We start from the raw sequence: 25,814 nt of genomic DNA, 5'->3' as shown, positions 1-25,814 counted from the left end.
TGCTGTTTGTCTGACCATCTAAAAAATTAGTGATGAGGGTCTGCTGCTGATCTGACCATCTAAAACATTAGGGGGAGAGGGTCAGCTGCTGATCTGACCATCTAAAACATTAGGGGGAGAGGGTCAGCTGCTGATCTAACCTTCTAAAACATTAGTGGTGAGGGTCTGCTGCTGAGCTGACCATCTAAAACATTATGGGCAAGGGCCTGCTGGTGACCCTCTGAAAACATTAGGGGTGCGGGTTTGCTGCTGAGCTGACCCTCTAAAACATTAGCAGCGAGGGCAGTCTAATAAGCATGTTGATATGATGAAGGAGGAGGAGGACGAGAAAAGGAAGATTAAACCATATACCCTTTTTTGTGGCGGAAGGGGTGCATGGGAATACAGTGTATTCAATACACCATACAAGCCACATTTAAAGTGAATTTATGTTCAGCCTCTTTCCTCTGGTGGAGTAGAGAAGTCAGGGGCCATCCAGGCCTTGTACATTTTGATAACCTGTCAGCATTTTCAGTTGACAGGCGGATGCGCTTATCGGTTATTATGCCCCCAGTAGCACTAAATACCCGCTCTGACAAAACACTGGCGGCAGGGCAGGCCAGGACCTCCAAGGCGTAGAGCGCCAGCTCGTGCCACATGTCCAGCTTGGACACCCAATAGTTGTAAGGCACAAAGGGATCATTGAGGACGCTGACACGGTCTGCTACGTACTCCTTCACCATCTTGTGACACTAGGCCGTGCATCAGGGTAAGGTGGCTGGTGGAGTGTCATGAAACTGTCCCAGGCCTTGGAGAGTGTTGCCTTGCATCTGTTGGAACTGCTGTGTGTTCCCCTCATCTCCACTCCTCAGTTGCCCAAGGAACTATGTACTCTGCTGCCAACGTTGTCAGCTGGAAATTTTGGGAGCAATTTTTCTACAAGGACATTCTGGTATTGCACTATTTTGCTAGTCCTCTCCACCACAGGAATTAGAGATGAGAAGTTCTTTGTAGCAGGAGTATGAGAAGGGTGAACAACCAGTAATCGGAGTTGGCCAAAATGCGTACAACGTGTCGGTCACGGGAAAGGTAGCTTAACATAAAGTCAGCCATGTGTGCCAGAGTCCCAACACACAAGACTTTGCTGTCCTCATCAGGAGAATTACTCTGTCTCCTCACCCTCTTCCTCCTCTTCGGCCCATACACGCTGAACAGATTAAATAAACCTGCCGTGGGTACTACCCTCTGTAGCGGAGGCAACCCTCTTCTGCTCCTCCTCCACATCATCCAATTTTCGCTGATAAGACGAACGGAGGGTGCTCTGGCTATCATCATGTGTACTGTTTTCCCCTATTTCCACCTCTTCCACATGCAAAGCGTCTTCCTTTATTGTGAGCACGAGCGTTTCAGCAGACACAGAAGTGGGATGGTTACGCTGATAATAGTGGCATCGCCGCTCACCAGCTGTGTTAATTCCTCAAAGTTGCGTAAAACCTCACAGAGGTCAGACATCCATGCCCACTCATCGCTTGTGAAGAGCAGAAGCTCACTGGAAAGGCGATGACCATGTTGCAGCTGGTATTCCACTACTGCCCTCTTCTGCTCACAAAGCCTGGCCAACATGTGGAACGTGGAGTTCCAGCGCCTGCTCACGTCGCACAACAGTCGGTGAACTGGCAATTGCAAGAGCTGCTGCAGCGTTGCCAGACCGGCGGAAGCTGTAGATGACTTTCGGAAATGGGCACACATGCGGCGCACCTTCACCAGTAGCTGAGGCAAATTGGGGTAGGTTTTGAGAAACCGTTGAACCCATGGGCTAGGCAAGGTATGTGTGTAAGCTTGCCGAGCTCCAAAGCTGCCACCAATTTACGGCCATTATCAGACACAATCATGCCTGGTTGTAGGTTGAGTGGCAAGAGCCACAGCTCAGTCTGGTCCCTTATACCCTGCCACAGCTCTGCGGTGGTGTGCTGATCATCACCTAAACATATTAGTTTCAGCACGGCCTGTTGCCACTTCCCCACTGCAGTGCTACACTAATTCCAGCTACTGACTGATGGCGGACTGGCGCTTCAAGATGAGAATTTGGAGGTGAAGGAGAAGAAGGGGGGTTGGAGCCACTAATGTAGGGGGTGGTAGAAATCCTGATGGAAGTAGGACCCGCAATCTCTGGTGTTGGTAGCACCTGTGCCATCCCAGGGTATGACTCGCTCCCGGCCTCCACAATGTTCACCCAGTGTGATGTCAGGGAAATTTAGCGTCCCTGGCCACAAGCAATTGTCCATGTGTCAGTCGTTAAGTGGACCTTCCCAATAATTGCGTTGGTCATGGCACGGGTGATTTTACGGGACACATGTTGGTGTAAGGCGGGGACTGCACACCGGGAAAAATAGTAGCGGCTGGGGACTGAGTAACGAGGAAAAGCCTCAGTGTCCACAAGCCAAGCCTCAGTGTCCACAAGCCAAGCCTCAGTGTCCACAAGCCTAAATGGCAAAATTTCCAGGGCCAGCAATGTAACACAGGGAAGAGGACGCAGACACTAATTGTGGACCCAAGGGGGTGCTCCGGGAAACAGTTGTGGGCCTGTTTGGTGTGACCCGCCTTCTCCCTTTTGCCACCCCACTGCCTCTTCCAGCCTGTTGCGGTGCTGCGGATCCGTCTCCCTCTGTACTGCTGTCCTCACCTGGCTTGCCACCTTCCCAGGTTGGGTCAGTGATTCCATCATCCACCACCTCCACCACTTCCTCACTCTGGTCATCCTCCTGACTTGTTGACCTAACAAGAACCTCACTTATTGACAACTGTGTCTCATCCTCATCATCAAGCTCTTGAGACACTAATTGCCGTTGACTTATTGGCAACTGTGTCTTATCATCATCATCGCCGTTCCCCACTGCCATCTTCTTGTGTCTGTGGATGCTGAAGAGTTTTGGCATCAGTGCACATGATCTCATGTTCCTCTTCAAGGAATGGAGATGAAAAGAGCTCCTCGGAATATCCGAGTGTGTGATCACTTGTTTGGCAAGACTCTCCATGGTGGGAGGAAGGAGGATCAGGGTGAGGATTCTGTTGACCAGATTCTTGGCTACTGAGAATGGACTTTGTGGAAGACAGGGTGGTGCTTAACCGACTGGAAACATTATCTGCTGCAATCCAACCGACCACCTGGTCGCACTGGTCTGACTTTGAGAGTAGTGTCCTGATCCGCCCTGCAAACTGGGACATGAAGCTAGGTATCATGGATGAGTGTGTTTCTTGTGCTCTGGAAGCAGGCACAGTTTAACCACGCCCAGGGCCATGGCATCTGCGTGCACCATCAGCACCATGGCCACTTCCCCGTCCCTTACTTCTCACCTTGAGCATATAAAATAGTATATATGTTTGCAAGTATGTCAAACGTACAGTAGCGCATGTTTTGTAAGTGTCCGCGCAAAAATTAAACTGAATGTCACTCATATTTATGATGCACAAACGTTATACAGGAGATGTAGCACAGGTAATGTTGCTGCTGTCACCAGCGGCTAATGTTGTACAGGAGATGTAGCGCAGGTAATGTCCTGCTGTCACCAGTAGGGTTGAGCGAACCTGAACTTTAAAGTTCGGTTTCTTACTGAACTTTAGGATTTTTGGAACCCGAACATTTCAGTGAAAGTTTGGGTTCGGCGCTTTCTTCATGCTTTTTGAAAGGCTGCAGAGCAGCCAATCAACAAGCGGTTAACTGTCTGACCTTAGAAGCCATCACAGCCATGCCTACTAATGGCATGGCTGTGATTGGCCAGAGCAGCATGTGACTCAGCTTCTATGTAAGCTGGAGTCACGTAGTGCTGCACGTCACTCTGCTGTTAGAAGTGCAGGGAGAGGATGCTGCTGGACTTGTGATTTCAGGGAGAGAATATGAGAGAATCTAACTCGGCGATCTACCTAGAAATAGTTATGTGGGTGCAGGGCACAATCGTTTTACCCTGCCCTAAGCCCAACTTTTATAATTATGTTAGTTAGGTGGGCGGCCGTGGCCATTTTATGCAAGCTCAGTGCACCAGCACTACAACTGAGCTTTTGGCACATTGCAAATCACAATTTTTTGGGGAAATCTACAACATCTGGATTAGTCAGTGTGCAATTTAAGCTAGAAATACACCCATCATTTTCTGGGGTTTGAAAAACACACTTTTTTTGTCAAAAAACAGTATTTTCCTGATCTGAAAGTGTTAAATTCAAGTTAATATATACAGCTTTCATATTCTGTTACCAAAAAAATACTTTTTTGGCAATCTACAACATCTCGATTAGTCAGTGTGCAATTTAAGCACCTCATTAAAAACACTATTTTCAGGCATTGCAGCATTATCATGTGTGAAATTACAGGCTTATATACTGCTGTCAGATTCAGTTGTTAAAGAAACACTCGTTTGGGCACAAAAAATTTAGTTAGCAGCCTTTGATGCAGATGTCATTGTGAGATACACCCTTAATACATTTGGGTTTGATTCAGAGATTTTAAATACCCCATTTGGTGCACCAATATTGAATTCAGGCTTACACTGGTTCAGGCCCTGTGAGATACACCCTCTACATACAGGGGTTTGATAATGGCATTTGAAATACAGCCATTTTGGGCAAATAAATATTTAATTTAGGCATACACTTGTTCGGGCCCTTTGAGATACACCCTTTACATACAGGGGTTTGATTCAGGCATTTGAAATACCGCCATTTGGTTCACCAATATTGAAATCAGGCCTACATTGGTTCAGGCCGTGTGAGATACACCCTCTACATACAGGGGTTTAATTCAGGCATTTGAAATACTGCCATTTGGTGCACCAATATTGAATTCTGTCCTACACTGGTTCAGGCCATGTGAGATACACCCTGTACATACTGTCGTTCTATTCTACTATTAATTAAACACCCATTTAGGGAAAGATCCTAAATTCGAAAAAAATATAAGCAGAGCTTCAAATAAGGGACGTGCCCCAGGTAGTGGTGCTGCTGGTGGAACTCCTGTTGCAGGGAGAGGACGTGGTCAATCTGTTCCAGCTACACGCACAAGTGAAACCCCTTCCTCAGGTCATGAGTAGGTGACAAAACCTGAGGTGGTATTTGGTCGGGCCTAATGCTGCTCTACGAATGGTGAGGCCTGAACAAGTACAGGCGTTAGTAGATTGGGTTGCTGACAGTAGATCCAGTTCCTTCACATTGTCTCCCACCCAGTCTCCTGCTGAAAGACCACAGTTGGCACCTGCAGCCAATGTCCATCACTCTTTCACCTCACCCCCTTGCAAATCAGCCAAGCAGTCTGAGCCCCAAGTCATGCAGCAGTCTCTTCTTCTTTTTGATGACTCTGTTAGCAGGGTTTCCTAGGGCTATCCACCTAGCCCTGCCCCATAAGTGGAAGAGATTGAGTGCACAGATGCCCAACAACTTATCTTTCAAGATGAGTACATGAGAGGACCATCGCAGCACGTTTCGGATGATGACGAAACACAGGTGCCAACTGCTGGGGGTTTCGAAAGTGTACAGACCGACAAGGAAGGCAGGGGTGTAGACTTGGTGGAAGATGATGTTCGGAACGATGAGGTTCTTGACCCCACATGAAATCAAGGTCATGCAAGTGACCTATGTAGTTTGGAGGAAGAGGCGGTGGTCGCACAGAGCCACCAGCACAGCAGAAGAGGAAGCATGGTGCAAAAGGCCACCCTCTAGACAGTACGCCTGCTACTGCCCACCGCAGCAAGGGACAGAGCAAACCAAAGCCAGCTCCAAGGAGTTCCCTGGCGTGGCAGTTCTTCAGACAATGTGCTGACGACAAGACACGAGTGGCTTGCATGCTGTGCAATCAGATCCTGGAGCGAGGCATAAATGTTTTCAACTCGAGCACAACCTGCATGACCAGGCATTTTAGTGCAAAGCATGAGCTGCAGTGGAGTAGACACCTCAAAAACCGAGAAAGGTCTCTGGCTCCTCCTGCTTCCTCTTCTGCTGCAGTCTCGGCCTCTTCATCCACCTCTGGAGTGACAGTGCCACCTGCCACCCCGCAAACAGAGGATCTGCCAGCAACACCAACACCTGGGTCACCAAGCATCTCCACAATGTCCCACGGAAGCGTTCAGCTCTCCATCTCCCAAACGTTGGAGAGGAAGAGGAAGTACCCCTCTACCCACACACGATCCCTAGCCCTGAATGCCAGCATTTCTAAATTACTGGCCTTTGAAATGCTGTCATTCCATCTGGTGGAGATGGATAGTTTTAAAGGCCTTATGGCGGTGGCTGTCCTACAGTACGTCGTTCCCAGCCGCCACTACTTTTCAAGGCGAGCCATCCTTTCCCTGCACAACCAAGTAAAGGAACAAAATCAGGTGTGCACTGCGCAACGCCATCTGTGGCAAGGTGCACCTGACTATGGATACGTGGACCAGTAAGCACTGTCAGGGCCGTTATATCTCCATAACAGCACACTGGGTAAATGCAGTGGCAGCTGGGCCTTAGGCGAATATCAGTTTGGCGCATGTCCTTCCACCACCGAGGATTGCAGGGTGCTTCTTTTTGCCTCCTGTTACTTCCTCATCCTCTACCAGTTCCTCATCCGGTCAGTGTAACACCTTCACCACCAACTTCAGCACAGCCAGGGGTAAACAACAGTAGGCAGTTTTAAAACTTTTTGTGGGACAAACCCCACACCATGCAGGAGCTGTGGACGGGCCTTGAACAACAGACCGATGAGTGGTTTGTGCCAGCCAGCCTTAAGCCCGGCCTGGTTGTATGCAATAATGGGTGAAATCTCGTAGCAGCTCTGGGACTAGCCGGTTTGACGCATATCACTTGCCTGGCGCATGTGCTAAATTTGGTGGTGCAGAGATTCCTTAAAACTTACCCCGATATGTCAGAGCTGCTGTATAAAGTGCGGGCTGTCTGTGCGCGCTTTCGGCGTTCTCACCCTGCTGCTGCTCGCCTGTCAGCGCTGCAGCGTAACTTCGGCTTTCCCGCTCACAGCCTCAAAAGCGACGTGCCCACAAGGTGGAACTCCACCTTGCACATGCTGGCCAGACTGTACGAGCAGCAGCAGGCGATAGGGGAGTTTCAGGTGCAGCACGCATGGGTAAGTCGCTTGGCGGAATAGCACCACTTCACCACCAATGACTGGACCTCCATGCGAGGCCTGTGTTCCTGGTTGCGCTGTTTCGAGTACTCCACCAACATGGCCAGTGCCGATAACACCATTCTCAGCATTACTATCCCACTTCTATGCCTCCTTGAATAAATGCTCCTGGCGATGATGGAAGAGGATGTGGGGATCATTTTGTAGGGTTTCCAGACAGTCATTCCCAAGTGGCTCCGAGGGTGGGTTCCTGAACCCACAAACCCAAGGTGCACAATTATCCAGCCAGGGCACAGTTCTGGAGGATGAGGAGGAGGATATGGAGGAGGAGGAACCATGTTCACAGCAGGGTGGCACCCAGACCAGCTCATGGCTATCACTGTTGCGTGGCTGGGGGGATACTGAGGACACAGACGATACACCTCCCACAGAGGACAGCTTTTCGTTGCCTCTGGGCAGCCTGGCACGCATGAGCGATTTACATGCTGCAGTGTCTCCACAACGACCGCCGAGTTGCCTACATTCTAACTTGTGCTGATTACAGGGTTGCCACGCTGCTGGATCCCTGTTACAAGGACAACATACCGTCCTTAATTCCCTCACTGGAGCGTGATCGTAAGATGCACGAGTACAAGCGCACGTTGGTAGACGCACTGCTGGTGGCATTCCCACCGTAGAGCCCCCCGCTCTACGGTGGGAATGCCACCAGCAGCGCGTCTACCAGTGGAAGCACAAGGTGAAGCCAGCGGACGAAGAAGGGGTCGCCAACGCAGCTGGGGCGCCGCCAGCACCTCAGAAGGCACTGTTAGCATGGCCAAAATGTGAAAAAGCTTTCTCAGCACGCCACAACAACAAGCACCACCAGCTGATATGGAAAGTCTTAGCAGGAGGCAGCATTTCACCAACATGGTGGAGCAGTATGTGTGCACACGCTTACACGTACTGAATGACGGGTCTGCCCCCTTCAACTTCTGGGTCTCCAAATTGGGCACATGGCCTGAACTTGCCCTTTAAGCCTTGGAGGTGCTGGCCTGCCCTGCAGCCAGTGTATTATCTGAACGTGTGCTTAGCACGGCAGGGGGCGTCATCACAGACAAGCGCAGTCGCCTGTCCACAGCCAATGTGGACAAGCTCACATTCATTAAAATGAACCAGGCATGGATCCCTCAGGACTTGTCCGTACCTCGTCCAGAATAGACATGTATACCGGCACTAACCAGCCATTGTTATACTACAGCGCAATTGCTCATGTTTGTATTTTGGATATTTCACAATCTTTTGGAGTGTACCCTAATTTTAAAAAATTAAATTAAAACCAAAAACCTATGTTGGCTATCTCGTCCTCCTCCACTGCCGCTTCCACCTACACTGCTACGTCCACCGCCTTCTCAAACTCCTAAATCAAATTTATTTTTTATTTGTACGTATTTTTTTTTTTATCATTTCACTACTTTGTCATTTACATTTTAGGGTGAAATTCACCTATTTTGGTGTGTATAGTACCACTGCTATACCTAGTAGGCAGGTTTAAAAATATAAATAAATTGTCAGTTATATTTTTTTGATAAATTCACCAATTTTGGGGTATAATATACCCCTCCTCTACCTAGCTGACAGCTTAATAAATTTCAATAATTTACATTCTTGGGTTGACATTATACAATTTTAGATGTGAATAAACACCTGCTATGCATAGGTGACAGGGAATAAAATTTAATATATTATTCAGCAATTAATGCGCGCCCCATCCTGTCATCCAATGCTTAAACTTTGAAAAGTTTTCACACTTTTACGCTTTAATAATTTCTCCCATATTTTAAATTTGAAAAAATGAATCCTCCCTTGGATGTGGTCTCTGTCTCTCTCTCTTTTTCACGCTCCCTCTCTGGCCTGGAACCCTGTTTCCCCACAACCCGGTGATCACCATGGTAGGCTCATAAAAGAACATCGAAAGTTGATAGAGCAGATATCAAATTGGATCGTGAACATCACGGGGACGTGCGACATGGTGGGGCAGTGAGTCTACACATGCCTACACAAACTGACTGACAGGGGTCAGTCCCTGCAACTTCTGGGTCTCCAAATTGGGCACATGGCCTGAGCTTGCCCTTTACCCCTTGGAGGTGCTGGCCTGCCCTGCAGCCAGTGTATTGTCTGAACGTGTGTTTAGCACGACTGGAGGAGGGTTATCACAGGTTATATTTCCCAATGTTTTGGGGTGTACCCTAATTTAAAAAAAATACAAATACATTTAAAACCAAAAAGGAGTGTAGGCTTCCTCCTCCACCGCCACTTCCACCTACACTGCCACATCCACCGCCTCCTCATCCTCCTACTCCATATGGACCTGGTCCTCCTAGAGCAAGATTATTATTTTTTATTTTTACATATTTTATGTTATTTTAAGTAATTTCCCTATCCACATTTGTTTGCAGAGCACTTGCCATGCTCTTAAACACATTTTGACAACATTTGCAGCCCTCTAGTCCTTTCCATTACATTTTTACATCCATTTTAGTGCTCAAAAGTTCGGGTCCCTATTGACTTCAATAGGGTTCAGGGTCAAGTTTGGGTCCCAAACTCAAACTTATTTCTAAAGTTCGGCCGAACCCGAACATCCAGGTGTCCGCTCAACTCTAGTCACCAGCAGCCAAACAATTGCACGCAATTTAGCGCATGTTGCACTAATATATTTTGCAGCCAGATAAAACAATAGTCCTTTAAAGGACTGTTGGTTCTCTAATAGTGATTAGTGGCAGGGGTCATATTTGAATTTGCGATATTTTGCGAATATTTCGTAGAATATTCATCGAATATTCGCGAATTCGAACTTTGGTTAGTAGTGTTGATTGTGAATTTTTGTAATGTGAATTTTAGTAATGAGAATCAATGAGATTGTGAAAACTCAGATCCGATGGTATATTCTAACCTCCATGAGTTCCCATGGTGACTGGGACGCTTGTCGGGGAGGAGTATGCCAAAGTGTAACAACTGTACAGATTAAAAAAAATAAAAAATGAATATTCTAGAAAACGAATATATTGGTTTTATAGAATATTCGTAATATTCAAAAACAAAAATATATAGCAATATAGCGAATATTTGAAAAAAATGCGAATATAGAGCAATTTAGCTAATATAGTGCTATAATTTTCTTTGTCTAATAGTTATATATTTTTTCTCATCTGAAGTTCAGATTGGAAAAAAATTACAACTAAAAAAAAAACATTATAGCACTATATTAGCTAAATTGTTCTACATTTGTTTTTTTTTGTTTTTTCGAATATTCGCTATATTGCTATATATTCCTGTATTCGCATTGCGAAAATTTGCAATCAACACTGCTCCTAAAGTCAAAGATTTTGCAGCCTTTTCATTGGCCCACTAGCTAGAAGCAGGGATCATGTGTACTGATTAAAAAAAATCTCGAATATTAAAAATTAAAAATATATATCACTATATTCTAAATATTTGAGAATTCTCGAAGTTCCGATATTCGCGATAAAAATTTGCAATTTGAATATTCGTGATTAACACTAGTGTCTGACACCTTTCAACACTCAAAACTCTCTAAAAAAGAAGACAATTCCTCTCCCTACACTATCTGTCCCTTCTGCTGCAGCTCGCCCTGACTGAGCTGAACCACGTGTCATCGGGAGCTATATAGCATCCAATGACACGTTCCGGCTGTAACGGTCACGTCCAAACACACACAGGGGGAAGGATAGTGACCACTGCGCTCCACCTTCACCCCTGGCCCTGCCTACTTGCCTCACGAGTTCTGATGACAGGGTACAACTGGACGACAGTCCCTTACTTAGGATATGTGCAGGGAAGACAGACAAGACAAAATACGGAACGTTCCGGGTCAGAACCAAGAGAGCTGTGCAGTACAAAAGGTTAAGCAAAGAATGGTCAGGAGAAGCTGGAGTCCGCAAAGAGTAGTCAGGTGGGAGCCGAGGTCACAATACCAGGACGGATGCGCAGTACAGGAGGAGCAGGCAAAGGATCGTCAGGGCACAGGATCAGGTGAGTATTCAGTAGTCCAACAAATAGCCAGGAACCTGAATTAACAGGCAACCTGTGGCCAGCAGGCTGCCTGTATTTAAAGTGGGGTGTGAGGGTCATGTGACGTGTCAATTGTTCCAGCGTTATAAAGGGTTCATGTTTTTCCCACCCTCACTCAGAAAATATTCCAATAAGGGGCACGTTCACTTGCGATAGTAGATTTGTGGTTTACATTCTTAAATGTCCATGTGGATTACTATATGTGGGGGAAACCTCGATGAGAATGAAGGACAGACTAAGTAAACACAAATCTACTATCCGTAAACAGAATTTATTACTCCCAATACCCCTTCATTTTCATGATAAAAAACACAACATCTCGCAGTTGAGGTATCAGATTATTGAAGGTGTATCATTACCCCGTCGAGGGGGTGACAGAAATAAATTGTTATTGAAAAGAGAGGCTTACTGGATCCATCGTCTTCAGACAACGGAGCCCAGGGGCCTCAATCGTGAGTACAATGTGTCCTGCTTCCTATAAGGCATTCGGCCTTATGCAATCCGATAAATATATTTATTTTTTTCTTTAGCGTGATTAATCACTGCAAGAATGGATTATGTGACTGAAAATCTTCGCCAGTATAGAGTGGATATGTTTTTTGCGAATTTTCAATGCGAATTTTTCATTGCGATTATTTGATATGCGAATTTTTATTTAATGAGGGAGGCGGAGCTCCTTTGATGATGTCAGTTCCTTTGTGTTTCATTTATGTATAAATAGCTGGAGTGTAAGATGTTTTATTGCAGTCTGATGAAAGCACACCTGTGCTGAAACGCGTCACTATGCCATTTGAATATGTGACTGAATAAATCTACATTGTGATCTACATCAGCGAAGTGCCGGTCTTTTCCTTTGAAACGTTTGTCTGGACGCCATTCCACGGACACGTGCACCGCGAATTTAAAGAAGGTAGTGCCGCCCTGCTTCTTACTAGAATCGTGACGTGGCCAGCGTCACATGACCGACAGACAGACAAGTCGAGCACCGAGTGATCAGCTCAGCGCTCAAGGCAGACCTAGAAGCAGGGAGCCTCCCAGCTAGCAAAGCCGCCCTGGGAACGAGGTCAAACACACATCCTCGTCCCTGAAGCTAAGCAGCAGGTTTGCGGCTGATGGGAGACCGAGTGCGCCTTTGGCGCCCTGTCTCACCGGCCAGCCAATCACTGTAGTGGCAGTAACCTACATGACTACGGCATTACAGTGAGTGGCAGTACTTCCCTGCACGTTTATTATCTGTGTAGCATCGCGCTCGAGCACACGCGGTGTTCGGCCAAACACAGCGATGTTCTGAGCATCGCGATGCTCGAGTGGAAAAGGTGTTCGGCCGAGCATGCTCACCCAACACCATTTATTAACTCTTTCTGGGAGTGAGATGTGAAAAAACAGCAATACTGACACAGAATTTTTACATCATATATAACATGATAACATTATTCTCTGGGTCTGTACAATTACAACAAAACCAAATACATATAGGGGTCATTTATTAAACAGAAATACACTTAAATGAGGCGTATTTCTGGCACAGATTGTGGCGCAAAGTTCCTTTGCATTGCAATCTGCAACTTTTTGCCGCTCATGCTAGGTCTTATAAAATGGGCAGGGTGTTGGCGGGGGAGGTGATGGGCCAGCAGGCCTGTCTCATTTACCATTTTCTACACCTGTTTTAGGCATGGAAAATGGTCTAAATGTAAGACGGCTCAGACGCTGTCTTATATTTAGAAACGGCAGGGGATCCGCAGAAGTTATGTAGAGGCCGGTGCCTCTAAATAACTTCGGCAGATCAAATACCAGCGCAGTGCTTTATTTAGACCAGCGTCTAAATCGGCGGACTTAATAAATGTGCCCCATAGTTTTTATTTTTCACGTTTTACTACCCTTTTTTTTTTAAGAAGAAAATCTAGACCCATAACTTTTTTTTTTTTTTCTATGGAGCTTTGTGGGGGCTTGATTTTTGTGGCACTACTTGTGGTTTACATTGGTATCATTTGGTGTACATAACAATTTTAATGTAATATTATTTTTTTGGGTGGTAACTAAGCAAAAAGCAGCAATTCTGGCTTTTTTTAAATTGTGTTTTGTTTATGGCATTCACCGTTCGGCATAACTTACATGATAATTGTGTAATGTGGGTTGTTACGGATGTGGCAATATTTATTTTATTTTTGCAATTTTTTACATTGAAAAGCGTTTTTTTTTATGGGAAAGTATTTTTTATTAGAATTTGTCTAGGTATTAAATGTTTTTTTTTGTAAAACTTTTTTAACTGTTTAACCACTTCAGCCCCGCTAGCTGAAACCCCCTTCATGACCAGAGCACTTTTTACACTTCGGCACTACACTATTTTCACCGTTTATCGCTCGGTCATGCAACTTACCACCCAAATGAATTTTACCTCCTTTTCTTCTCACTAATAGAGCTTTCATTTGGTGGTATTTCATTGCTGCTGACATTTTTACTTTTTTTGTTATTAATCAAAATGTAACGATTTTTTTGCAAAAAAATGAAATTTTTCACTTTCAGCTGTAAAATTTTGCAAAAAAAACGACATCCATATATAAATTTTTCGCCAAATTTATTGTTCTACATGTCTTTGATAAAAAAAAATGTTTGGGCAAAAAAAAAAAATGGTTTGGGTAAAAGTTATAGCGTTTACACACTATGGTACAAAAATGTGAATTTCCGCTTTTTGAAACAGCTCTGATTTTCTGAGCACCTGTCATGATTCCTGAGGTTCTACAATGCCCAAACAGTAGAAAAACCCCACAAATGACCCCATTTCGGAAAGTAGACACCCTAAGGTATTCGCTGATGGGCATAGTGAGTTCATAGAACTTTTTATTTTTTGTCACAAGTTAGCGGAAAATGATGATGATTTTTTTTTTCACACATCTGGTATCGCCGTACTCAGGAGAAGTTGGGGAATGTGTTTTGGGGTGTCATTTTACATATACCCATGCTAGGTGAGAGAAATATCTTGGCAAAAGACAACTTTTCCCATTTTTTTATACAAAGTTGGCATTTGACCAAGATATTTTTCTCACCCAGCATGGGTATATGTAAAATGACACCCCAAAACACATTCCCCAACTTCTCCTGAGTACGGCGATACCAGATGTGTCACACTTTTTTGCTGCCAAGGTGGGCAAAGGGGCACATATTCCAAAGTGCACCTTTCGGATTTTGCAGGCCATTTTTTACACATTTTGATTGCAAGGTACTTCTCACACATTTGGGCCCCTAAATTGCCAGGGCAGTATAACTACGCCACAAGTGACCCCATTTTGGAAAGAAGACACCCCAAGGTATTCCGTGCGGGGCATGGCGAGTTCCTAGAATTTTTTTTTGTCACAAGTTAGCGGAAAATGATGATTTTTTTTTTTTCTCTTTTTTCCTTACAAAGTCTCATATTCCACTAACTTGCGACAAAAAATAAAAAATTCTAGGAACTCGCCATGCCCCTCACGGAATACCGTGGGGTGTCTTCTTTCCAAAATGGGGTCACTTGTGGCGTAGTTATACTGCCCTGACAATTTAGGGGCCCATATGTGTGAGAAGTACTTTGCAATCAAAATCTGTAAAAAATGACCGGTGAAATCCAAAAGGTGCACTTTGGAATATGTGCCCCTTTGCCCACCTTGGCATCAAAAAAGTGTCACACATCTGGTATCGCCGTACTCAGGAGAAGTTGGGGAATGTGTTTTGGGGTGTCATTTTACATATACCCATGCTGGGTGAGAGAAATATCTTGGCAAAAGACAACTTTTCCCATTTTTTTATACAAAGTTGGCATTTGACCAAGATAATTTTTTCACCCAGCATGGGTATATGTAAAATGACACCCCAAAACACATTCCCCAACTTCTCCTGAGTACGGCGATACCAGATGTGTCACACTTTTTTGCTGCCAAGGTGGGCAAAGGGGCACATATTCCAAAGTGCACCTTTCGGGTTTCGCAGGCCATTTTTTACACATTTTGATTGCAAGGTACTTCTCACACATTTGGGCCCCTAAATTGCCAGGGCAGTATTACTACGCCACAAGTGACCCCATTTTGGAAAGAAGACACCCCAAGGTATTCCGTGAGGGGCACTGCGAGTTCCTAGAATTTTATTTTTTTTGTCACAATATGCTTTTTTGTCAGGCCCATGTTGAGGAGGAGGCCCAGAAAAGTTTTAATTTCGGAAACTTGGACTGGTTTCCACCGGAAAGGCTGGGCATAAAAGCTTCCGGGGTTAGCGGTGATAAATTGTGTGGCATACCTGTTTGTTTCGGCCACAACTATGTCTAAGAGCTCCGCAGTCAAGAACAGCTCAAAAAATCCCAGGGCCGAACCGATCTGAGCTGTCTCAACCCGAACTCCAGACTGGGCAGTGAAAGGGAAAACTACAGGTGCGGCTGAAGTTGGGGACTGCCAATCAGGGTTTGCCAGCACCTCTGGGATTCTAGGGGCTCTACGGGCACGTCTTTGCGGTGGCTGCGACGGGGTCACTACTGCACGTGCCACTGTACCAGCTTCAACTGCCCTTCTGGTGCTCGCTACTTCACCAGGTTGTACGGCAGTGCTGGTACTAGGTCCAGGGAGGGCTGGGCTGCTGGTGTATGCCTCACCACGTAATCCGACAGCACCAGCCCCACTCTGCTGCTCTTGAAGCGGATCCTGCGCAACCTGTGGTCTAGCGACACGGGGCCGGGTACGCCTGGTGGTATCAGGGACCTCAGCCTCCTCGTCCGAACTTTGGGTCAGAGAGCCACTGCTTTCTACAGGTTCGTATTCTGACCCGCTGGATTCATCAGATGAGGGTTCCCACTCCTCATCCGACTGGGTCAGAAGCCTGTAGGCCTCTTCAGAAGAATACCCCCTGTTTGACATTTTGGGCAACTAAATTTAGGGGTATTCCCTGAGACTACCCAAGAAAAAAAAAGCAAGCCTGTCTTACAAAGGGGAGGCTAGCGAAGTACCGGAGGCCGCTGCGGTTGATAAAAAATATCAAAACTGATTTTTTTATCGCCGCAGTGCATGTAAAGTGATTGTGCAGTGATCAAAAAAAAAATTTTTTTTGTCACTGCGGTGGGGCGGGTGTGGGCGAACGCACGTGTGGGCGACCGATCAGGCCTGATCGGGCAAACACTGCGTTTTGGGTGGAGGGCGAACTAAAGTGACACTAGTACTATTATAGATCTGACCGTGATCAGTTTTGATCACTTCCAGATACTATAAAAGTACAAATGCTGATTAGCGATATGCTAATCAGCGAATAACGGACTGCGGTGCGGTTTACGCTGATCACTTTTTTCCTTTCACTGGTGATTGACAGGGACGATCAAAGGGGTGATCAAAGGGTTAATTAGGGTTCAGGGGGGTGATCTGGGGCTAGTATGTGTAGTGTTGGTGTACTCACAGTGTAGCCTGCTCCTCTGCTGGATCCAACCGACGAAAAGAACCAGCAGAGGAGCAGGCAGCCATATATCAGATCATATTTACTAATATGATCTGATATATGGCCTCTGATTGTTTTTTTTTTAAATCGCCAGCCTGCCAGCCACGATCATTGGCTGGCAGGCTGGTGACCCGACCCCACTCTACGAAATGCCGGCGCGAACTGCGCATGCACGGCCGCATATTCGCGTCATCTCGCGTCTCGCGATCTGATCTTCATCTAAGTCACAACAATAGACAATCACAGTCTGCTTAAACTAATAAAACACAAAGAATTAAATGTTACCATGTTTTTATTGAATACACCATGTAAACATTCACAGTGCAGGTGGAAAAAATATGTGAACCCCTAGACTAATGACATCTCCAAGAGCTAATGAGGTGTCAGCCAACTGGAGTCCAATCAATTAGATGAGATTGAAGGTGTTGGTTACAGCTGCCCTGCCCTATAAAAACACACACCAGTTCTGGGTTTGCTTTTCAGAAGAAGCATTGCCTGATGTGAATGATGCCTCGCACAATAGAGCTCTCAGAAGACCTACGATTAAGAATTGTTGACTTGCATAAAGCTGGAAAGGGTTATAAAAGTATCTACAAAAGCCTTGCTGTTCATCAGTCCACGGTAAGACAAATTGGCTATAAATGGAGAAAGTTCAGCACTGCTGTTACTCTCCCTAGGAGTGGCCATCCTGTAAAGATGACTGCAAGAGCACAGCGCAGACTGCTCAATGAGGTAAAGAAGAATCCTAGAGTGTCAGCTAAAGACTTACAAAAGTCTCTGGGATATGCTAACATCCCTGTTAGCGAATATACGATACGTAAAACACTAAAGAGAATAGATTTCATGGGAGGATACCACAGATAAACCCACTGCTGTCCAAAAAAACATTGCTGCACATTGACAGATGAAACCAAAGTTGAGTTGTTTGGAAGAAACACACAACACTATGTGTGGAGAAAAAGAGGCACAGCACACCAACATCAACTGTGAAGTATGGTGGTGGGGGAATCATGGTTTGGGGCTGCTTTGCTGCGTCAGGGCCTAGACGGATTGCTATCATCGAAGGAAAAATGAATTCCCAAGTTTATCAAGACATTTTGCAGGAGAACTTCAGGCCATCTGTCCACCATCTGAAGCTCAACAGAAGATGGGTGTTGCAACAGGACAACGACCCAAAGCATAGAAGTAAATCAACAACAGAATGGCTTAAACAGAAGAAAATACGCCTTCTGGAGTGGCCTAGTCAGAGTCCTGACCTCAACCCGATTGAGATGCTGTGGCATGACCTCAAGAAAGCAATTCACACCAGACATCCCAAGAATATTGCTGAACTGAAACAGTTCTGTATAGGAGGAATGGTCAATAATTACTCCTGACCGTTGTGCACGTCTGATCTGCAACTACAGGAAAAATTTGGTTGAAGTTATTGCTGCCAAAGGAGGTTCAACCAGTTATTAAATCCAAGGGTTCAAATACTTTTTCCACCTGCACTGTGAATGTTTACATGGTGTGTTCAATAAAAACATGGTAACATTCAATTATTTGTGTGTTATTAGTTTAAGCAGACTGTGGTTGTCTATTGTTAGATGTGACTTAGATGAAGATCAGATCACATTTTATGACCAATTTGTGCAGAAATCCATATCATTCCAAAGGGTTCACATACCTTTTCTTGCAACTGTATACACATTGACACCTCACATATGATTTCTGGGTGCCTATGGTAGATAGAGGGAGAGAGTCCACTCCCTCCTTAACTTCTTACATGCGGTAGGCGGCATTGTGTGCAACATGTAAGAGGTTAAACAGCCTATATTGGTGCTCCTGCTGGTCCAGGCTGTTAGAGCAGGAGGCCCCTTAGTGATTGCCATTAATGATGAGCAAAGTTCTAAAAAATTTAATTCAGCTGCTTTGCCGAATTTCACAAAGAAATTGGCTTTGTGACAAATTATTTTGTCACAAAGCGCATTTCTTTGTGAGTAGCGGGCGCAATGCCAGGGAACAGCAATGGTGCCATCCCTGTCATTGAATCCCTCAGATCTCATGTTCATCACTGATCACAGCATCTGAGATGACCTTTGAAGGCTGTTAGGGGTAAATCTGTTTAAAAAAAAGAAAATTAAAAATACTCACCTTATCCATTTGTTTACGAAGAGTCTGTCGCAGCCATCTTGATTGAAGATCCAGTGGAAAATCTCACATGCTGCGTGATGACGTCATCACGCTGGTCAGGTGGTGACATCATATGTCACCGTGCACGAGATTTCGCACTGGATCTTCAATCAAAATGGCTGATGGTGAGTACCGCCAATTTTTACCGCCATTTTAGGGATAATAGATTCGTTACCATAAAGCACTTGGAAATTCGGCTTCATAGCGAATCAAATTTTCCCTGAAATCCGCAGTACAAAGGCATATTGGTGGTCACTAAGGGGTAAAAAGGTGCAGACCAAGAATAATAAGATATGTTATCAAGTCAGTCACAATTTGTGATTTTCTGACTGGTGTCATTCATTTATTTATTTCTTTTCTTCACCATTTCTCTACCATGAAAATTTTTCCCAATGACTGCAGTCTCTTTGACCAGTGGAGTAGCCATAAGGGGTTGAGAGGTAGCAGTCACATCTGGGCCTGTGGGCCCAAAGACCTTTATGCCATATAACAAAACACCAGTATTAAAATAGTACCTTGAGGGCCTGTTACAGATTTTGTAGCTGCTGTAGAGCCTCATAGTACACACACCTCAGCTGCTGTGAAACCTCATAATGCACACCTCAGCTGCTGCAGAACCCCTATAATACATACACACACCAGCCAACCAAAGTCTGTCAATTCATAGATTCTTTTCCTCTTATTTTGTGACAAGTGGTGATAACTGCCAGGTCGATGAACAGCAAGCATCGCACAATCATCCAACGTTATGATAACATTTTTGAGGTTTCATTTAGCTAAAAGACTTTGCTTTTAATCTGGCTTTTATTCCTCTTCCACATACCACAGATTTGAACCATGTGCTTAAAAATGCAGATCTTAGCGAAACCTGCCATCTTTCCGATTTGCATAACCTTACTGCTTGTCCTTCTTACTGTTGTAAATTCCATGTTTCTTATATAACCTGAAACTGCACTCATCTCATCTACCATTCATGAATATCTGTAACCTGTTTCCTCTTCTGTTTCTGACAGTTTTTGCCTTCGCTGACTCGTATTGGCTGATGCTCTTTGCTCGATCGATTCAGGGAGTTGGATCCTCATTATCCACTGTTGCAGGTGAACGTTGTGTCTTTATTGGCGATTAATAACCTCTATTCTAAAGTATATCTTTTATACTGTGCTCCTCAAGGTATTTTACAGTATGGAGTATTCAGGGGGTAAATGATGAACTATCCTTTCCTAAGATGGTTCTCCAACACATAAATCAACATCACAGTCTCACATGGGAAAATCCATTTATCCATTGTAAAAGAAGAATTCCTGAGCTTATTCTCTGATTGCACCTAAGTAGGGTTCCTTCTTAAAGGGAACCTGTCATGTGGATATTTGATTATAATATAACTAGGGATGAGCGAACCCGAACTGTATAGTTTGGGTTCGTACCGAATTTTGGGGTGTCCGTGACACGGACCCGAACCTGGACATTTTCGTAAAAGTCCGGGTTCGGATTCGGTGTTCGTCGCTTTCTTGGAGCTTTTTGAAAGGCTGCAAAGCAGCCAATCAACAAGCGTCATACTACTTGCCCCAAGAGGCCGTCACAGCCATGCCTACTATTGGCATGGCTGTGATTAGCCAGAGCACCATGTGACCCAGCCTCTATTTAAGCTGGAGTCACATAGCGCCGCCCGTCACTCTGATCAGCATAGGGAGAGGTTGCAGCTGCGACGTTAGGGCGAGATTAGGCAGTGATTAACTCCTCCAAAAGACTTCATTCAGAGATCGATCTGCAGCTGTGGATGATTGAACTGCTGCTATTGAATTGCTCACTGTTTTTAGGCTGCCCAGAGAGTTTTTCAGTCACTTTTTTCTGGGGTGATCGGCGGCCATTTTGTGTCTTCTGGTGTGCCAGCACAAGCTGCCACCAAGTGCATTTAACCCTCAATGGCGTGGTTGTTTTTTGGCTAAATCCTACATCAGGGTCAAGCTGTCACACCAAGTGCATTTAACCATCAATAGTGTGGTTATTTTTTGGCCATATCCCAGTCTAATTCTGTCAGTAAATGTATACCTGTCACCCAGCGCCTAAATAATAGGCCTCAAATTTATATCCAGCTAAATCTGTCGTTACTGCTGTGGCTGGTCAAGTTATTTAGTGTCCGTCAAAGGACATTTTTTGTTCTGGGTTGAAATAAAATTCCCAATTTAGCAATTTCCTAATTTAGTGGTTTCTGCTGTATCAGAGCTATTTAAAATCTATCCCTAAAAGGGTATATAAGATTCAAGGTGCACATAGGGTCATTCTGAATAACTTCACACACACTCTACTGTGCATTTCCAAGTCTAATTCTGTCAGTAAACCTATACCTGTCACCCAGCGCCTAAATACTAGGCCTCAAATTTATATCCAGCTAAATCGGTCGTTACTGCTGTGGCTGGTCAAGTTATTTAGTGTCCGTCAAAGCACAGTTTTTGTTCTGGGTTGAAATACAATTCCCAATTTAGCAATTTCCTAATTTAGTGGTTTCTGCTGTATCAGAGCTATTTAAAATCTATCCCTAAAAGGGTATATAAGATTCAAGGTGCACATAGGGTCATTCTGAATAACTTCACACACACGCTACTGTGCATTTCCAAGTCTAATTCTGTCAGTAAACCTATACCTGTCACCCAGCGCCTAAGTACTAGGCCTCAAATTTATATCCAGCTAAATCTGTCGTTACTGCTGTGGCTGGTCAAGTTATTTAGTGTCCGTCAAAGCACATTTTTTGTTCTGGGTTGAAATACAATTCCCAATTTAGCAATTTCCTAATTTAGTGGTTTCTGCTGTATCAGGCCTACTTTAAATTTATCCCTAAAAGGGTATATAAGATTCAACGTGCACATAGGGTCATTCTGAATAACTTCACACACACGCTACTGTGCATTTCCAAGTCTAATTCTGTCAGTAAACCTATACCTGTCACCCAGCGCCTAAATACTAGGCCTCAAATTTATAGTCAGCTAAATCTGTGGTTACTGCTGTGCCTGTATTAGTGTAATACGGTACCTAAATAGATAGCAAGATAGTGTTAGTTGTCTTTAAGAAAAGGCCTAAATTAGAATTCAATACATTGGGTCAAATAATATTTTTGTTGTTGTGGTGAACGATAACAATGAGAAAAACATCTAGTAAGGGACGCGGACGTGGACATGGTCGTGGTGGTGTTAGTGGACCCTCTGGTGCTGGGAGAGGACGTCGCCGTTCTGCCACAGCCACACGTCCTAGTGTACCAACTACCTCAGGTCCCAGTAGCCACCATAATTTACAGCGATATTTGGTGGGGCCCAATGCCGTTCTAAGGATGGTAAGGCCTGAGCAGGTACAGGCATTAGTCAATTGGGTGGCCGACAGTGGATCCAGCACGTTCACATTATCTCCCACCCAGTCTTCTGCAGAAAGGGCACAGATGGCGCCTGAAAACCAAGCCCATCAGTCTGTCACATCAACCCCATGCATACCAGGGAAACTGTCTGAGCCTCAAGTTATGCAGCAGTCTCTTATGCTGTTTGAAGACTCCGCTGGCAGGGTTTCCCAAGGGCATCCACCCAGCCCTTCCCCAGCGGTTGAAGACATAGAAAACACTGACGCACAACCACTAATGTTTCCTGATGATGAGGACATGGGAATACCACCACAGCATATCTCTGATGATGACGAAACACAGGTGCCAACTGCTGCGTCTTTCTGCAGTGTGCAGACTGAACAGGAGGTCAGGGATCAAGACTGGGTGGAAGACGATGCAGGGGACGATGAGGTCCTAGACCCCACATGGAATGAAGGTCGTGCCACTGACTTTCACAGTTCAGAGGAAGAGGCAGTGGTGAGACCGAGCCAACAGCGTAGCAAAAGAGGGAGCAGTGGGCAAAAGCAGAACACCCGCCGCCAAGAGACTCCGCCTACTACTGACCGCCGCCATCTGGGACCGAGCACCCCAAGGAGTTCCCTGGCATGGCACTTCTTCAAACAATGTGCTGACGACAAGACCCGAGTGGTTTGCACGCTGTGCCATCAGAGCCTAAAGCGAGGCATTAACGTTCTGAACCTTAGCACAAACTGCATGACCAGGCACCTGCCTGCAAAGCATGAACTGCAGTGGAGTAAACACCTTAAAAACAAAGAAGTCACTCAGGCTCCCCCTGCTACCTCTTCTGCTGCTGTCGCCTCGGCCTCTTCTGCTGCTGCCGCCTCGGCCTCTTCTGCTGCTGCCGCCTCGGCCTCTTCCTCCGCCTCTGGAGGAACGTTGGCATCTGCCACCCAGCAAACAGGGGATGTACCACTAACACCACCACCTCCGTCACCAAGCATCTCAACCATGTCACACGCCAGCGTTCAGCTCTCCATCTCACAAACATTTGAGAGAAAGCGTAAATTCCCACCTAGCCACCCTCGATCCCTGGCCCTGAATGCCAGCATTTCTAAACTACTGGCCTATGAAATGCTGTCATTTAGGCTGGTGGACACAGACAGCTTCAAACAGCTCATGTCGCTTGCTGTCCCACAGTATGTTGTTCCTAGCCGGCACTACTTCTCCAAGAGAGCCGTGCCTTCCCTGCACAACCAATTATCCGATAAAATCAAGTGTGCACTGCGCAACGCCATCTGTGGCAAGGTCCACCTAACCACAGATACGTGGACCAGTAAGCACGGCCAGGGACGCTATATCTCCCTAACTGCACACTGGGTAAATGTAGTGGCAGCTGGGCCCCAGGCGGAGAGCTGTTTGGCGCACGTCCTTCCGCCGCCAAGGATCGCAGGGCAACATTCTTTGCCTCCTGCTGCCACCTCCTCCTACTCAGCTTCCTCCTCCTCTTCTTCCACTTGCTCATCCAGTCAGCCACACACCTTCACCACCAACTTCAGCACAGCCCGGGGTAAACGTCAGCAGGCCATTCTGAAACTCATATGTTTGGGGGACAGGCCCCACACCGCACAGGAGTTGTGGCGGGGTATAGAACAACAGACCGACGAGTGGTTGCTGCCGGTGAGCCTCAAGCCCGGCCTGGTGGTGTGCGATAATGGGCGAAATCTCGTTGCAGCTCTGGGACTAGCCGGTTTGACGCACATCCCTTGCTTGGCGCATGTGCTGAATTTGGTGGTGCAGAAGTTCATTCACAACTACCCCGACATGTCAGAGCTGCTGCATAAAGTGCGGGCCGTCTGTTCGCGCTTCCGGCGTTCACATCCTGCCGCTGCTCGCCTGTCTGCGCTACAGCGTAACTTCGGCCTTCCCGCTCACCGCCTCATATGCGACGTGCCCACCAGGTGGAACTCCACCTTGCACATGCTGGACAGACTGTGCGAGCAGCAGCAGGCCATAGTGGAGTTTCAGCTGCAGCACGCACGGGTCAGTCGCACTACGGAACAGCACCACTTCACCACCAATGACTGGGCCTCCATGCGAGACCTGTGTGCCCTGTTGCGCTGTTGCGAGTACTCCACCAACATGGCCAGTGGCGATGACGCCGTTATCAGCGTTACAATACCACTTCTATGTCTCCTTGAGAAAACACTTAGGGCGATGATGGAAGAGAAGGTGGCCCAGGAGGAGGAAGAGGCGTCATTTTTAGCACTTTCAGGCCAGTCTCTTCGAAGTGACTCAGAGGGAGTTTTTTTGCAACAGCAGAGGCCAGGTACAAATGTGGCCAGCCAGAGCCACTACTGGAGGACCAGGAGGACGAGGAGGAGGAGGAGGTGAAGGAGGAGGAGGATGAAGCATGGTCACAGCGGGGTGGCACCCAACGGAGCTCGGGCCCATCACTGGTGCGTGGCTGGGGGGAAAGGCAGGACGATGACGATACGCCTCCCACAGAGGACAGCTTGTCCTTACCTCTGGGCAGCCTGGCACACATGAGCGACTACATGCTGCAGTGCCTGCGCAACGACAGCAGAGTTGCCCACATTTTAACGTGTGCGGACTACTGGGTTGCCACCCTGCTGGATCCACGCTACAAAGACAATGTGCCCACCTTACTTCCTGCACTGGAGCGTGATAGGAAGATGCGCGAGTACAAGCGCACGTTGGTAGACGCGCTACTGAGAGCATTCCCAAATGTCACAGGGGAACAAGTGGAAGCCCAAGGGCAAGGCAGAGGAGGAGCAAGAGGTCGCCAAGGCAGCTGTGTCACGGCCAGCTCCTCTGAGGGCAGGGTTAGCATGGCAGAGATGTGGAAAAGTTTTGTCAACACGCCACAGCTAACTGCACCACCACCTGATACGCAACGTGTTAGCAGGAGGCAACATTTCACTAACATGGTGGAACAGTACGTGTGCACACCCCTCCACGTACTGACTGATGGTTCGGCCCCATTCAACTTCTGGGTCTCTAAATTGTCCATGTGGCCAGAGCTAGCCTTTTATGCCTTGGAGGTGCTGGCCTGCCCGGCGGCCAGCGTTTTGTCTGAACGTGTATTCAGCACGGCAGGAGGCGTCATTACAGACAAACGCAGCCGCCTGTCTACAGCCAATGTGGACAAGCTGACGTTCATAAAAATGAACCAGGCATGGATCCCACAGGACCTGTCCATCCCTTGTACAGATTAGACATTAACTACCTCCCCTTAACCATATATTATTGTACTTCAGGGCACTCCTAATTCAATCCTCTTTTTATTTTCATTTTACCATTATATTGGGGGGCAACCCAAAGTTGAATGAACATCTCCTCTGTCTGGGTGCCGAGGCCTAAATATATGCCAATGGACTGTTCCAATGTTGGGTGACGTGAAGCCTGATTCTCTGCTATGACATGCAGACTGATTCTCTGCTGACATGAAGCCAGATTCTCTGTTACGGGACCTCTTTCCTCTGGCTGGGTGCCTGGGCCTAAATATATGACAATGGACTGTTGCAGTGGTGGCTGACGTGAAGCCTGATTCTCTGCTATGACATGCAAACTGATTCTCTGCTGACATGAAGCCAGATTCTCTGTTACGGGACCTCTCTCCTCTGGCTGGGTGCCTGGGCCTAAATATATGACAATGGACTGTTGCAGTGGTGGGTGACGTGAAGCCTGATTCTCTGCTATGACATGCAG

At 46.3% G+C, this 25,814-nt stretch overlaps 1 protein-coding gene across 2 annotated transcripts in view; it reads left to right on the top strand.

The window, feature by feature from the left end:
- Positions 1 to 25,814, top strand: part of LOC122929259 (chromaffin granule amine transporter-like) — a 325,489-nt gene that overhangs the window by 170,066 nt on the left and 129,609 nt on the right. For both annotated transcript variants that reach the window (XM_044282775.1, XM_044282776.1), the window contains one exon: positions 19,774 to 19,857. In XM_044282775.1, coding sequence (XP_044138710.1) covers positions 19,774 to 19,857 — 84 coding nt within the window. The remainder of the gene's footprint in view (positions 1 to 19,773; positions 19,858 to 25,814) is intronic.

Source organism: Bufo gargarizans, chromosome 2 (assembly GCF_014858855.1).
Source record: "Bufo gargarizans isolate SCDJY-AF-19 chromosome 2, ASM1485885v1, whole genome shotgun sequence".
Lineage (NCBI taxonomy): Eukaryota > Metazoa > Chordata > Amphibia > Anura > Bufonidae > Bufo > Bufo gargarizans.
This window is presented reverse-complemented; position numbering and strand designations above follow the sequence as displayed.